This window comes from Jatropha curcas, chromosome 2 (assembly GCF_041381405.1).
Source record: "Jatropha curcas cultivar XTBG-Jc1 chromosome 2, XTBG_Jcur_1.0, whole genome shotgun sequence".
In the NCBI taxonomy this organism is placed as follows: Eukaryota; Viridiplantae; Streptophyta; class Magnoliopsida; order Malpighiales; family Euphorbiaceae; genus Jatropha; species Jatropha curcas.
The window spans coordinates 30,436,135-30,452,257 of record NC_143152.1 but is presented as its reverse complement, the minus strand read 5'-3'; the positions used below and the strand labels follow the sequence as shown (position 1 = coordinate 30,452,257).

At 34.7% G+C, this 16,123-nt stretch overlaps 4 protein-coding genes across 4 annotated transcripts in view; 1 reads left to right on the top strand and 3 right to left on the bottom strand.

The window, feature by feature from the left end:
* LOC105650408 (E3 ubiquitin-protein ligase SIRP1) overlaps window positions 1-2,120 on the top strand; it is a 2,396-nt gene extending 276 nt beyond the window's left edge. The window contains exon 2 of the mRNA XM_012237305.3: window positions 792-2,120. Coding sequence (XP_012092695.1) covers window positions 814-1,971 — 1,158 coding nt within the window. The 5' untranslated portion in view covers window positions 792-813 and the 3' untranslated portion in view covers window positions 1,972-2,120. The remainder of the gene's footprint in view (window positions 1-791) is intronic.
* Window positions 2,121-2,309: 189 nt separating this feature from the next.
* LOC105650407 (pyruvate kinase, cytosolic isozyme) lies at window positions 2,310-5,036 on the bottom strand. Its single transcript, XM_012237304.4, has 3 exons — window positions 4,611-5,036; window positions 3,419-3,880; window positions 2,310-3,300 (listed from the first exon to the last, which is right to left on the bottom strand). Exons 1-3 carry the CDS (start codon window positions 4,863-4,865, stop codon window positions 2,488-2,490), a joined length of 1,530 nt encoding a protein of 509 aa, XP_012092694.1. The 5' UTR covers window positions 4,866-5,036; the 3' UTR covers window positions 2,310-2,487.
* Window positions 5,037-6,617: 1,581 nt separating this feature from the next.
* LOC105650406 (glucosidase 2 subunit beta) lies at window positions 6,618-12,175 on the bottom strand. The gene is made up of 14 exons (XM_089717797.1): window positions 11,832-12,175; window positions 11,592-11,705; window positions 10,917-11,012; window positions 10,232-10,471; window positions 9,717-9,870; window positions 9,344-9,681; window positions 9,121-9,225; window positions 8,937-9,038; window positions 8,772-8,829; window positions 8,555-8,623; window positions 7,595-7,682; window positions 7,173-7,234; window positions 7,017-7,068; window positions 6,618-6,932 (listed from the first exon to the last, which is right to left on the bottom strand). The coding sequence occupies exons 1-14, from the start codon at window positions 11,941-11,943 to the stop codon at window positions 6,870-6,872; spliced, it is 1,653 nt and encodes a 550-aa protein (XP_089573923.1). The 5' UTR covers window positions 11,944-12,175; the 3' UTR covers window positions 6,618-6,869.
* Window positions 12,176-12,518: 343 nt separating this feature from the next.
* On the bottom strand, window positions 12,519-15,283 carry LOC105650405 (uncharacterized). The gene is made up of 6 exons (XM_012237302.4): window positions 15,089-15,283; window positions 14,964-15,014; window positions 14,782-14,833; window positions 14,189-14,247; window positions 13,426-13,471; window positions 12,519-13,024 (listed from the first exon to the last, which is right to left on the bottom strand). The coding sequence occupies exons 1-6, from the start codon at window positions 15,161-15,163 to the stop codon at window positions 12,897-12,899; spliced, it is 411 nt and encodes a 136-aa protein (XP_012092692.1). The 5' UTR covers window positions 15,164-15,283; the 3' UTR covers window positions 12,519-12,896.
* Window positions 15,284-16,123: the final 840 nt, after the last annotated feature.

The following is a 16,123-nucleotide window of genomic DNA, read 5'->3' as shown; positions in this document are numbered from 1 at the left end:
TTTTTTTTTTTTTCCTTGATGTTCTTGTTTCTTCAAGATTGTAGCAATTCTTTGTAGGGTGTAACTGTTCCTTTTCTTTTTTTTTTCTTTTCAAAAAATTCAGAAAGTACAAAACTTGAATTTGTCTTTTTGCTAAGTAAAGGAAGTCCATATTTTTTTAGGCTTTCTGGGTTGATTTTAATGTTTTCATATAATTAGGTTATTCAATTTATTCTGTTCTTTACCTGCAGAAAAGAATTAAAAGTAAAAAACTTTCTGTCTGGTCATGCGGATCAGGAACATGAAAGAATTGTAAATTGCTTCATTTTCCATTTATTCTGGGAATTACATATGCACATTTAAGAGGGTATGTATGTATAAACCATCTTTGCCATTTGATGCCTCTGTTATTTTCACCATTAGAAGGTGATGGATCAGTTATTTAGATTTATATTTTTCCTTCAAGAATCATGAAATCAACTTTCTTGGGTGGGCAAATCTTATTTTGCATTCTTTCACGCCAAAATAGCCTTAGCAAATATAAACAAGTGATCATGGTTACAATTCTGGGTTTGGATATTTACAAGAATTTGTTCGAGTTGGTTTTTTCTGTTTCTCAGATATATATATATATATATATATATATATAGATGTAGGTCCTTTGTTTTGGTTTCTTTTTTCAATTTAATTAGTTAAGAATCCTGGGTTTGGACATTTATAAAGAATTTAGATTGAGTATATTTTTGTTTATCTTTCATGTATATATGTATATAGTTAGGTTCTGGTTTGATTAATTGTTGAATTTGAATTAGGCTGTCTCATAGAGAAAGGGGGATGGGGGATGCAATGGTGGATCAACAATACTGGTGTCACATGTGCTCTAGGACGGTGACACCAGTTATGGAAGCTGATATTAAATGCCCATTTTGTGAAAGTGGGTTTGTAGAAGAAATGGACACCACAAGAGAAAATAATACTACTAGTACTACTAATAATGATAATAGTGGTATTGATTTTGGATCAGAACGTGCCTTCTCTCTATGGGCACCAATCTTGCTTGGTTTAATGGGTGGTTTAGGCTCTTCTAGAGCCCGCATTGCAGCTGCTGCTACTGCTCAACAACAGAATAGTAGCAGCAGCAGCAGCAGTAGCAACGGAAATGCACAGGAAGAAAATGGTGAACTTGAGAGAGAATTTCGATCCTTATTTAGAAGGAGGAGAAGAAGAAGTTCAATTTTTCGTATGCTTCAAGATCTTCGTTCGGGTTCAAATAATTCTGAAAATAATGGGGAGATTAATACTATTAACACTAACAATAATAATAACAATAATAGTAATATTAATAATAATAGTTTGATTTTTGTTAATCCTTTCAATGAGGCAGCATTAGTTCTGCAAGGCCCTTTTGATGTAAACCAACCTGAAAACCCTATTCGAAGTATGGCAAGTTCTTTAGGGGACTACCTTATTGGACCTGGTTTGGATTTATTGCTACAGCATTTAGCAGAAAATGATCCTAATCGTTATGGAACACCTCCAGCACAGAAAGAAGCCGTTCAAGCAATGCCAATTGTTGCTGTTGAGCAGAGTTTGCAATGTGCAGTGTGCGTAGAGGAGTTTGAGATTGGAGAAGAAGCCCGGGAAATGCCATGTAAACATAAATTTCATGGTGGGTGTATTATTCCATGGCTGGAGCTTCATAGTTCTTGCCCAGTTTGCAGGTACCAAATGCCCTGTGATGAATCCAAGATTCAGGAAAGTGGCTCGAGGAGCGATGGAGGGAGAATGGAGAACAATGAGGCCAGGATGGGCAATGGTGTAGGAGACGGAGAACAAGTAGGCAATGGAAGAAGGTATTGGGTTCCTGTCCCATGGCCTTTTGAAGGGATGTTTTCTTTGTCACCAACCCAAAATGGGGCAAGTTCTACTTCAGCATCCTCTCCAGCAAACATGCCAGGAAATCATCTTTCTTCTCACACAGATGAAACTTGAAGATAAATACTTGTATGTATAAAAATGTACTGCTTTTTTATGTGGTCATGGTTTTGTATAGTTCTTATAAGGAATTTGCCTATTATATGTATCCTATGAGCAATTTCATGGTGTTTAAAGAATTAATACAATTTTACTGGTTTTCTTTACTTGATGGCTCTGAATTATAATTCAATTAATCAAGAAATAGGAATTGATGAATTATCTGGCTTTAATTGGGGCTGAAAGAAAATATTTTTGCTCCATTACAAGATTCAAGCAGTTTAAAATGTGTTAGCTAAGAGGAAAACTATTTTCATATATTAAACGCTTACACAAGTTATAAAAATGCAACAGAATTATGAAATAGTAAAGATTGCATTTAAAATTAATTTTAAATTGGAACTCCCTCACAAAGTACATAAAAAAATGTCTAGTATTAAATGCTTACAAATGTTCTAAAGGGAAACTAGCAAAATTAAATGCAGCAAAATCTAGAGCACTTTTGCCTCTTAACTTGTTTAGGGTATTTATCTATCACTGCACGAACAGGATTTTGATCACAGCAGCTGTGTCAATCTTATGCAATGCAACAATTGAATCACCTGGCCTGCAAAGTCCCTTCTCTTTAGCATATTGTAGTGCATGAACAATTGTTTCTTCTGTTGATTCACTATGAGAAGCTTTTATTGAGCCTGAACTCAGAACAGGAACCAGACCCCTGTAAATAAGGCTGTGCCTAGCTGGAGCTTCATCACTGCATGACCACTCAAAAGAATCTGTTTTAACCTCAGGAACAACAACAGACAAGATCGGTATGCTTGGTCGGTACTTAGACACCAGCTTTGCTGTGTTTCCACCTCTAGTTAGGACTAGAATAAAAGCTGCTTTCACACTATTTGCTGTCCTTACTGCTGAAGAAGCCAAACTCTCTAATGGACTCATAGGCATAGGAGCATTTTCCATAACTCTCTTGAAAAGATCTCCATAGTTTATGAAGTTCTCAGCCTCGACACATATTCTTGCCATTGTCTGAACAGCTTGTTCAGGGTAGGCTCCTGCAGCAGTCTCTCCACTAAGCATCACACAGTCAGTACCATCAAGAACTGCATTTGCAACGTCCGTTGCTTCAGCTCGTGTAGGCCTTGGAGACTTGATCATGGACTCTAACATCTGAGTTGCAGTTACTACAGGCTTTCCTTTTATGTTAGCCTTGTGAATCATCACCTTCTGAGCTAAGAATATCTTCTCAATTGGAATCTCCATTCCAAGATCGCCGCGTGCTACCATAAATGCATCCGAATTTGCAATAATATCATCCAAATTAGCTACTCCTTCTTGATTTTCAACCTGCCAAAACATAAACACAAGTAAACATCAGTTTAATGCTTTTTTTTTCAGGAACTTACACAATAAATTGTAATGTTACTAGACACAAAATCACAGTTAGGATTAGGTTTTAACTTGCCTTCGACATGAGAAGAATGTTCTTTGCATGCTCTCCTAGCAGCTTTCTAACCTCTACCAAGTCTGAACCTTTCCGAACAAAAGATAGAGCAATCATGTCAATCTTGTTGGGAATTCCCCATTGTAGGATGTCCTCTTTGTCCTTTTCTGTTAATGTTGGAAGATCAACAATTACTCCTGGAAGATTGACATTCTTCCTCTCACCCAAAACTGCAGAATTTTCACAGCAGCAACAAACCAGGCCATTTTCAATATCACAAGCCAACACTCTTAGTGAAATTGTGCCATCAGAACACAAAATAGTACTTCCTGGCATGACATCTTCAGCCAATTTTTTGTAACTCATACAGATCATATTCTCATCACCCTTCAAGCTATAGTCAGAGGAGATAACAATCTCTTGGCCCTGCTTCAGCTGTATAGGCTTCCCATCCTTCAAGAACCCAGTTCGAATTTCTGGTCCCTGCAATATTTTACAATTCAAATTAATAATGCAATATTTCATCATCAGTCTAGTTATCACTCTCATGTTGTGGCTAGAATTAATCAAAATATGACCCTCAATAATTCAATGCCTATCTATCCCGTCCCCATCTCCAATCAGAATAATTACAAAGAACTTTCAGGGATAACCATCAATTTTTTTATTCTTGGAAAAGTTTAAGAGCATTTATCAGGACATATAACAGGCAAAAGTATTGGAATAGAGAACAAGCACCTTCATATGCATTTCCATTCCCATTAGTCATCTTGCAAAAGGAATTAAGTTTATACCATGAATAATGCTTTGGAATTGGGTTGGCTTACTTTATAATAAAGTGTTCGATTAAACAGTCAAACTATTAATTTTTCAAAAATAAAGAAAGAAAAAAGAAACAGAACCAATGATTTGTCAATAATTAAAAAACAAAAACTTGAAATTCTTTTCTTTTCTTTTCTTTTTTTCTGTCATTAAAAGGAAAAATAACAACTTGATGTGAGAATCAAATATCATTAGTCTATTAAACTACATGCATCATAGATTTAACGTTACTAGTTGCAATACTTCTTCTTATCCAATGCAAATTTCATGTAAGGATCATAACATAAACAAGAAAAAGAGTTCTAAACCAATTGCAAAGAAAGAACAATAAAAAAATGTACCAGAAAAAAGATAGCCAAGAAAATCAAAGAGAGAGAGAAAGACACGATACCTTGGTGTCCAACATAACAGCACAGAGAATGCCAGTATTGTTCATGGCACTCCTGAGATTATCAATAGTTTCTTGATGATAAGCATGACTTCCATGAGAGAAGTTAAAGCGAGCAACATTCATGCCAGCCCTCAAAAGCCTCTCTAACATATCAACTGATCTTGATTGTGGCCCTAATGTACACACAATTTTTGTCTTTGGCCTCTTCTCTCCCCTCACCGCCATCAAACCGTGTCCTCCCAATACTTTCTCCATTATTATCAGAAAGAGCAATCAACAACGCCAAAAGAAGATAGAGCGAAGAAAGAAAGGCGTAAAGGTCTGTTCTTTCTAGCAATGCAAAGCTGAAAACGAAAAGGGTTTTTCAAGCAATACTTTTTGAGAAGGTTTTTGAGAGTCTATAAGGCTGGAATACTAAGACTATAGGGGTCAGGGGTTTATATAACAATGACTCTGTAAGGTTCGCAAGGCTTTTTGGATTACAGGCTGTTAGTGGCGGTAAAAGAAAACTTATGTGCGATTAATTATTTACTTGGGGAGAAAAAGAAAATATTAAATTTCAATTCTTTTTCCCGAGGGAACTGTTTTCTTGGAAGGCAAACAAAGAGAAATATAAATTCGGCTATTTTTTAGCCAATATAATTAATGTCATGGGTTGTAGATTTTTAATTTAGTACTATATTGGACTTTTTAGTTAGTGATTCTTTTTCCTATTCCTATTCTAATTGAGTTTTTAATGCAATTGATTGGGGTCTTAATTTTAAATAAAGATATCATTTATGTTAGGTTTTTTGTGGATTTTTATTAATAAAATCTTGGGTCTCAAAAAAAAAAAAAAAAAAAAAAAAGATAAAATTGCATAATTGCGTAGCCTCTTTGAGGTTAAATAGTTTTATTATGACTATTAGAAACGCAAAGAATATATTGAATGGCATCGATTAAGAATAATAAGCTAAAGAGCATAGGCCCGAAATCAGCTCTCAGGCTGTATCAGGTCAGGGATACCTCCACCAGCTTATGCGAATAAGACTAATTAGCAATATTTCCAAGTAGTACTCACACGCGGTGTAAACAATAAAAATCTACGTCACATGCTAGATGCAGCACAGTTTCGTACAAGCCAAGCACAGGCCACCGGCTTTCGATGTCATCGCTGATGTGCAAGTTGCTGAAGTTTATTTTCAGTGTCTTCAGAAATTAGGAGTTTCCATTTTTTCTTAAAAATCTCTGATTTCTGACACTGGTGCATTTGAGTTTGCTAAGCGTTTTTGCGTCAAGGGTGGACGCGTGGATTTATCTGCTCGTTGTTTGCTTGCTTACCATCATCCATATGGTCTGATGGCTATATGTAAAAAATATCCATTCATTACGAAGGTTCTCTACCTTAGTAAGGATAGGCGGTGGAGGTTATAGGGTAATAACATCCTCCGAATAATTGTAGTGATTCCAAATTTTAAACCCGGCTTTGCTAATAACATTTATTTGAAAATACAATTCATTTCCATTAATCTAACCGCTGCAGAAACACAATGAGAAAACATCATAATATTTAAGCCCTCGTTAACTTTCAAAGTGGCCTCGATGGGCTAACTTGGACCATCCATTGTCAATCAAATGTAACAACCTCAGTTTAATCTTTGAAAATTCTCATATTTTCCAAGCTCAGATACTGCCTGTATAGTGTAAGTTTTGGTTTTTATTGTTAAGAACTATAAAAGAGGATTCCCCATTATGTAGCTTGTGGTCATTTGGGCTCCTAATTTAAAAAAGAAAAAAAGAAAAAGAACCTGGACCATCTGCCATAATCAATAAGAAGCTTTATCACAACAAAATATTTCTATAAAATCTTAAACTGCAAATTGTTTGAGAGGAGAAAGGGATCGGCAAAGCTTAAATGCGTTTAAGTGAAGCAGAATAAAAGTTTCAATAATTGAGGTCCACTTAGTGGCATGTGGAGCTCATACCATGAATCTCCAACTCTAGGCAACGATTTATGCACAAGCAATATGAAATCAAGCACATATTCCATGCCTCCTGGAATTCAAAACCATTATATAATGACTAAAGGTATTTGGTGTCGAAAAATGATCGAACCCCCATTAATTTTCTTGTGAGAGTTCTTAACAATACATGTATTACAACTCGGTGAAGAAAAATATCAGATGAGTTCCTTGGCCGCATGTAAGAATAAGCTGAATTGAAAAAATATGTCAGAGACAGTCAAAGGCCCTGGAGCATTTGCATATTGATATCGATAGCCTACAACTCATCATGGCCATCTGGTTGTTCTTCATGCATAGCTTCTAATTTATGTTTGAATTCCTGTCATATCCGATATATTCATTTTCAGCAAGAGAATAAATTTTAAAGGACATGATATTGGCTGCTGATTGAATCAACAAGTACCTCAAGTCTTTCTTTCAGACAAACGACAGATGTTGTCATCACAGCTTTATACCTGCCACGAGCAAGAGTGCAGTGAGATACCTGAATTTTATACATGCGTGTGTATTTGCATAGAAGGATTTAAGGTGAAGAAGAGTATAAGCAGAGCATATATACTCGCAGCGGCTTGGCTCATCCACTTCAGTCAGCTCTGTTTTCAGTCCACACCTAAGTTTGACCTGTTAAAATTCCAGGAAAATATTTTAGAATCATTAAAAAAGTTGCTGCAAATAGTATGTCCCATTCAAATGATAAGCAATCTTTTCAGTTAATTTAAAAGAGTAGACACTCAAGACATCACTATCAACACATTCCAACAACAGAAACAAACAAAATTTCTGGTTAACCATGTCCTGTATTTATGTTAAACTGAACTTATTGTAGCTGAAACATGTATTACAGGGATTCAGACATCAAAGAGAATTTGCACTTAAAATGACACTTAAACTGGAAAAAAGACTTTGAACATCCTCTACATTCATCATGGCTCCATAATTGACATATATAAGAGTTCAAGAAAATCTTCAGATCCCCAATACCTTCAAACTCCTATCAGGTCCATTCCAGCATCTCTCACCATTTGAAAACAGCATAGTGTGATATGAGTTTTCAAATTTCTGCCACTCCCTACACGCAGGAGAGCAGAAAAAGGTAAAAATTTTGATCCCATAGAACAAATACATTAACACCAGCATAAGCAAAGTTTTGGAACTGAACTGCTGGTATTAGGTTCAAAAATTCATGCAAAAAATTTTGCACCACTCTAACATGTGTGTGCATTAAGAGTTCTTAGATTGAGGGTCAAGTTCCGGAGCCTGAGGCTGAGAGGCTCATTACCTTACCTTAAAGCATTTGGCTACTGTCAAACATAGTCCATTCCTGGGAAGACACCCTTCATCTTGAGCAGGCACCAAATAGATTAGCTATATAGTTAATTCATCTAAAAAGAAAGTTTATCACCTCGTTTTCTTGTTAAATTCAATGGTCTGTTTATTTTCTTTCCTTGTGATGTCACATTGATGTGCTTTATTGAATTGCCAAGTAATAGTTATAAAAGAGTTACGCTTATAGGCTTGTCCTTAATGGAAAGCCAATCATCCACTCTTTTAAACTGAAATGAAGTTGTTTCTCATTTAATGTTACATTTAACTCTTATGAAATTATCCTGTACTTCCATTGTCTTCTCACAATATCATTTGTTTCTTTTCCTTTCTTTCACTAATTTTTAAACTAACATCAACATCTCATGGGTATATCAATGTTTTAAGTCTCTATATAAATGTTAGTGCAGATATATGTTTTTAAAAGTTTAATTTTATTGGCGTGGCCAAAACCATGGTACCTCCTATATCGAGAACTTCAATTCAGAAGCATTGCCATCAAGGACAAGCCGGGATTTCAAGTGACAGTTCAAAAAGAGGAAAAACAGAACTAGCGGGATAAGATAGAAGTACTGTTTATATCAGTCATAAAGGGCCATAAGATGTCAGAAAACGAACCCTAGTTGGGTTGTACGGTAGCCCTCCTCCTGAGATGCTTCTTTAAATGGGCAAACTTTATACACATACCTGAAACGAGGAACAACCAAGCCACAAGCAAAACCATTGAGAATTAAGAAAGTTAGATGTGCATATTCCTCTACTGGCATATTCAAAAACATCTAAACCAAGGAAAAAAAATGGCAGGAGTGAGGTGGGGGGAAGAGGGAATTATTACTTGTCCTGTTTGATCTCAAAGCATTGATCATAGAACAAATAGAATTCCTTCTGTGTACCTGGAATCCAACAATAGATTTGAGCACGCAAAAGCAAAGTACCAATCACATACTAGTGAAAAAAATTCTTAACTACTTAATTCATAGTCATTCCTTCTGTGAATTACCAAAGTCATGTTTTAACTTTTCTGTCAAACTTGATATCCTTGCCTCTACGTCAGACAACCTTGTAGTGGCATCATCATACTCCTTCTGAACATGATCTGCGTCTACAAAAGCAAAAACACAAGAAGAATGTATTTTCATGCACCTAACGTAGTCAAAAGCTAGCATATACGAGCTAAATCTTACCTAGTTTATCTACAGAAGGTGGAGAAAACTTAACCAATTGAAATATATTTCGTACGGTATCCTTTATCTTTCTGAACCATGATGAGGTGCTCAAAGTGGTCATCTCTGTAAACATAAAGAAAGAGAACAGAACTGAGAATTTAAGGCAAGATATTTAAAGATCCAGGATATTTTAGCAGAGAGAAGGAAAGACAACTAATACAAGTTAACAAAAAATTGCAACCAGATAAATCTTTTTGCTCTTCTAAGTGAGACTTATGCAAGGAATTGGAACCATATGATTTCTTGTCATTATGGTTATCATATATTCCATCGTTAGTACTCTCTAGAGTCTCACTGCTGCCTCCCTGGTTAGTTTTAGCAGTACCAACTTCATCTGCCAGGTGTCCAGTTTTTTCACCAGTCCAACGTGAAGCAACAAGGCGACCCAGCTCTTCTTTTGACAACCCCTCAGTACTTTCAGATCCATCCTTCGGCAATCCCTCAACATTTTCATGTTCATCTTTCTCAATCTGAAATAACAAAAGCTGTTCAGAGTGAAGCTGAAGCCCCAATTTGTTATCAAGTAAGAATAAGTATAACTAAAACTACTTTAAAGTGAAGATTTATCTGAGATACCAATCTTGCCATCACCCGAACTTAAACTTTCCTTCTGGTCATCTTTATCCTCAGAAAGTAGTTTCATCTTGTCTTCTTTTTCTTTCTCCAAGCATTCTGTTTCCTTCAGTTTCTCAATTTGCAACTTTTGAACTATGAAAAAGGCCAATAAAATGTCATCAAACAGGAAAAACTCTTTCATTTAAGCATCAGAGATAAGGAAGAAAATTTCATTTCTTTAAGAGATAATTGAATTACCATTATGCATTTCACTTCAATTTGGTTAACTATCGATTTTGTAAATGGAAAATTGCAACCGAATCAATTGATAGGTTATCCAATTTGTTCAAATTGAATTTTCAGTTATTTTGCCAGACCATTCACTAATGGAATTGGTGTATAAGATCAAAGAACATGAGGAAGGCTAGATGTGACAGACTGACTGACAGTAGAAGAAAGGAAAATGATTTGCAAGATTTCAACCTTCAACATGCGGAAAGAGCTTGGATGCTACCTTTGAGCTGTTTAAAAATCACTTCAAGAGTTTTCTTCTCATGTTTCAGCTTCGACAGTTCAGTTGTATCTTTGGTTAGTGCTTGTTTCGCTTGTTCAATTTCCTTTTTCCGTAAGGTGATACCTTGTTTATACATGTCAATCTTTTTCTGCAACTTGTCCCTGGTCACTTTGCCAGCCTTCCAGCATGTATTTGAACAATTCACTTTACCATCATATTCATCACTCCCATCACAGCAATCTGCTTTTACGTTACAAATGATCATTGAAAGGCCAAAAAAAAAAATGTTGAGTTTATCAAACAGGTAAATATTTCCAAAATATGCTCAAACATAAATTGCATTCACAAGATTTGTAGCATAAAAACAGCACAGCAAGGAAAAGGTAGCACATTTACCATTATTAAGAAAACTGCAGGTGCATGAACATTTATTAAATAAAGACGCAAAAAACGGATCAAAGATGAGAGGGATATGATTCTCGTTATATATGGAGCCTATGGAGGCATTAACTACATTGCTAACCACAAAATAAGTAAAATCTTCCCAGGACCAGAAGACATGGTTAATTAGTAATTATAGATGCTAATCACTGAAAAAAGATCTAATTTGTTTGCAATCATTAACTGGAACAACATGCTACGCACAACATGAAAACAGATTCACAAGTTATACAACAAACCATACCACATATGCCATCGTTCACCCTAGAGGAAGGTAAATAAGTAGGAGTATGTCCAACATTTAGACAGTAGAACTTTCCTTGTGGACATGCAGATGTTCCTGCATAAAAATTCAAATTATAAGCATCAACAAAGACTTCAACAGGAGTAAAGAACTGGCACATAATGTAAAACTGATATTCCCGGACAGCCTGCAAACTTCTTCTAATCTACAGAACAACAGTCAACAGAAATGAACAAGCAATGATAAGCAAGCGTCAAATTTCTTACAGAAGTTCATAAGAATTTCATTTGTCATATCTCCTTATTAATAGCTAATCAGCATGTTATTTTATTTTATTTTATTTTTTTAAAAAAAGAAGGGCTGAATTGAACTCAACTAAACAGATATATTCAGGTGTCAGCATGTAAAGTTAAGAGCTCCCTATTCTATGAATGCATTAATGGATCAAACCCATAGTAGTAACAAGATAGCACCAAAAACAAACAAACAGATATATTCAGGTGTCAGCATGTAAAAGTTAAGAGCTCCCTATTCTATGAACTTTCTGCATTAATGGAGCAAATCCATAGTAGTAACAAGGTAGTACCAAAAACAAATAAACCCATAATTGGAAAATTCAAGCAAAATAGAAATAATACAATAAATAGAAGGATAAAGGGAAAGGAAAGGGTAGACCTGGCTCGTCAGTCCCATCAGGACAATCACAGAAATCATCATTCAATTGAGCTCTAGTAAACTTCTTGGATCCATATTTGCGGTTTATTTTATCCGTTTTGAAGTAATCCTCATCTGGGATTTGTTATAAATCACAATTCTAATGTTATCAACTCAAAACAACCCAATTAAAAAAAAAAAAAAAGAATTATTACTCAACATGCATTAACATGGAGACGAATGTGCAAAATTTAAGGGTACCTTGAGGAGGGATGCCGCGGAGGGAAGCAGAAGGAGAAGAAGATGATTTGGTAAGAGAAATCAAAGAGAAAATGCCAATCAAAAGGGAAAGGCAAAGCACATTTATTTTCATTTCGGGTACTACATATGTATGCAACTCTATATCTAAAACCAGAAAGGTTACAAGAAAACTATAGAAGCAACCAATGAGTATATTTTAGATTTGTGTTAAATTTTCGGTTTCTGGAAGCTATATATTATCATACGAATAATCACGTTGAAGGAATCGAGAACAGAGTGCAGTGCTGGGAAGCAGAGCTCGGAGTTCTTGGCGTCGCGTGCTTCAGAACGACACCGTTGACACCGAGGATTCCATTGCAAATCTACCGGTTTGTCGTTTTCGCAACGGCTAAGATATGTTTTTGACTTAACGGTTTGTCGTTTTTATTACAATGAAAAGATAGTTTTTGAACACAATTTTCACAAACAAGACAAACTATTAAAACGAATCGAGAATTCCTTAAAATGTAAATACCAAATGGTATAAATGAGTTTTGTCATTTATTGAACAATTATTCATCACACATTTATTATTTAGTTTATTACATTTCCACTTCATGATTACATACTGTTCTTTTCACTTCATGATTATGTACTGTTCTTTTCAGTTCAAGAAATCTCTGATTGAGTTTGAAAAATGACTCGAAGTATCATAAATTATTCCAATATCATAAACTTAAAACTCATTAGTAAACTAAATACTGGTTTTTCCTTCTTTACACAATTTTGGACAGAGGTAAAGAGAAAGATAATTGCAAAATTTACATCGATAGTAACATAGAACTGAAACCTCACTTGTCCCAGTACCGAACTGTGGAACGCAGCATCTCAGCTATAAAATAGATATCACCACCAACAAAATTATGAAATGAACCAAAATTAATTAGCATATAGCATGCTACAAAGGCTTATAACGCCTCATCAAGCGAATATTGTGGTGAGCATATACAAAAGCAGGTGCCCTCCCTCTCTCTCCCTCCATCTGTGCACTTGCAACATTGCTTTATATGTGGAATTGTGCATCTCCTACAAAGTAGAGGAACTTCTGGAGCCATGCATCTTTTGATCTTTTGGAGGAGGAGGCAGCGAAGGGGATGAGACTGCTGCGTGGTAAGAAGATGATGCGAGTTGGGCTACCGCTGGAACAGCACCACCTGTAAATTACCAAGAGGCACCTGTAAGTCTATGTGCACGTGATTTTGCAATATAACAAAACAACAGATTGTGCAAGTCCATACATTATCATCTTTGCAATATAACAAAACAACAGATTGTGCAAGTCCATACATTATCATCTTAAATTTTGATAAAAGACTTAATAATATAATGAATCAAAGTCAACAAGTACTTTATCCGGCATTCTTCTAAGACCACCCTATGGTAAAAGTTTCACATGGATTACAAGAAAATGTGATCCTAGGGCCTTCGGTATTGGCACCACAATTTTTCCTCTATATGATGCATATCATTAATTATCACTTCTCCAAATAAATGAAAATGGCACAAATCACCCACATAGTAAGCAAACAGAAAACTAATAGAGAATGTTGCTGACCTACTAAACCTGCACAGGCTGAAGAGAAAACTATTACGGGTGGTGCCTGCATATGCACAAAGAGTTTTAGTGAGAAAAAAATGCACCAAGAATACAAATTATACAGTATATTAATACAAGACAAATTACACAAAGAGTTTGCTGAATGTTTTCGCCGAAGTCATCTATCAGCATACCCAGCCTTAAAGAAAGTCAGCAATGAATGGATAGAAATAACCAGATGAATAAGTATGCAAGATTCCAAAGAAGAAAGCCTCAAACAGGTCAACCCAAAGTATGGATACATCATCTTCTGAAACCTGAGATTCCAACTAAGACGTCTTGAATCTTAAATTTAAGTAGATGATGGGGGTTTTAGACACCGGATGTAATGCCAAAGCTTCAGGAAACCAGCAAAATTGCAAGGAAAGCATTATAATTCTGTGTGTCATGAGTCAATATGCAATAATACATGGTTCAACAGAAAACAAATATTTATCCCTGATTGCAGTCCCATGCTCCAGCCATACAATAATCAATTAGCCTTTAGAACATGTAATCATTCTGAGCTTTTAGAACATGCAAAATCATGAATAGACCATAAATATCAATAGCGAAAAACAATCAAAGGGACAGCCTGACACCCATTTGTTGAAGACTTTGGTGAAAAATCACATCCTTTTGTTCAACACAGAAGCATAGAAGCACCAAACCAGCACGCAAGAAGGACAGGATGGGGAGAGGACAAGAAGTAAAAAACCTATAAATGCATTTGGAAACTTACGCCAATAAGGAAATGCAGCCACATTGGCCCTTTCACCCACTTCCGAACAACTGGCATAACTGCATCAACCAACATAAACATCAGCAAAATGGAAAAAAAAAAATCTTCAATCTCAAAGTTAATGAATCAGAAGAATATTCTAAAACTCTGATATCCAAAGAGAAGAAAACAAAGCCTTGAATGCAAAATGCAGTGATGGTAGATAGCGAATGCATTTTGTAAGAGACTCACGTTCACCATTGCACACATGAGAGGTGAAGAACATACCAAAAGAACTCAATCTTTCTTGAGGTTTATGTTCCTGTATGCATATAATGAATGCAACTTTCATGTTCACATCCATTTCAGTCAAACAGAGTCATTTATTCATATTATAAATTTCAATTTTTTTCTATAGTAGGAAACTTAATAATAAATATTTTAAAAGAGAAAGAGAGAGATGAAAACAAAGGGGTGAAATAGCAAGCTAAAAAAAAAAAAAAAAGAAAAGCCATGTACATTCAACAAATTGAACAAAACAAGAAAATTTAACATTGAATAAAGAAATATAATCAAATAAATCAGCAACAGAGAAGAAAGGCTTAAAAAACTACCATGGTTGAATCCATAGAATGCACTTGTTGTACCACCAACAGCAGAGCCAATCTAAACCAAAACAACAACAGAGAACCAATCAAACACAATACAAAATTTCCCCACCGAAACTTTCTCAACGTTCAAAATATAAAATTTATAATTGAGAATTCAACAATGAATAGACATAAAACCATAATACCATGGAAAAGCTGTCCCTGATTAACGGTGCAACAGTCCATTCGCTAGTTTCCTGCAACCATAATTTAAGATTTAACAGAAATTCAAAATTTACAAAATCCGTTTATTATATATACATATACATACCATCTCCTTGGAAAGAGGGCCTGCACAGTGATGGCATCGCAGTTTACTTTGAAGCTTCGATTTCGAATCGGCCATACCTAAACAGAACTGCACACAATAAAAAACCCTGGAGTATAATGTTTGTGAAGCTCTTCACAGTTCTACTTGGCTTGATGAGCATTAAACCGACACCGTCTCGCTTGTCAAATCTTTATTGATCAAAGGATAAATACTAATTGGTCCCTTAAGATCGATCCTGATTCGTCACCCTTTTTGGGTAATTGTCCAAAAAGGATAGATTTATTGTGAAATTAAATTTGGTCCAAAATCTGATTTCCTTAAACTATTTAATTATTTGATTCGAAAAGTTATTCCATCTTTCACGACTGATATAATATTATTATTTAGGTTTATTTAAATGGGGTTATTTAAAAAAAAAAAAAAGAAGAAAGTAATCATGAAAAATAGTATTTTTCCTTATTTAGAAAAAAAAAAGGAAGTAATGTTTTACTTATTCTCCGCTTGAATTCACTTATTTTAAGTTTATCTGGTGAGAAAAAATAAAAATTTTACTGATTCTTATTAAATTATTTTGATATTTCAAAATAATTAGAATCACATTTTATTATTTAAAATAAAAATACATAATTGTAAATTTTCAACAATAAAATTTTCTTTTTTTAAAGAATTAACCTTTCTAAATAATGAAAAACAATTTTTTTTATTATATTCAAATACAAGGGTGAAAAACAATTATGGAAAACATTCCCATTTCTATAGTTTTTTTTTTTCATTATTTTTCTTCTTTTGTTTTCTAGAAAAATTCGATCTCTCGAATTTAGTATCTGTCTCGGTATTTAATCACAAAAATAGCATTTTTCTTAAAAAAAAAAGTAAGTTAAATATTTTAATATAGTTAAATTACAAGGACGAATTAATGTATTAGAAAAAAAAAAAGAAAGAGAATGAAATAATAATTACAGTTAATTTCGATCCCTTAATAAAAATACGTGGTGTTTAGGGAAATACGTACAAGTATGACGGTTTTTAAGAAAT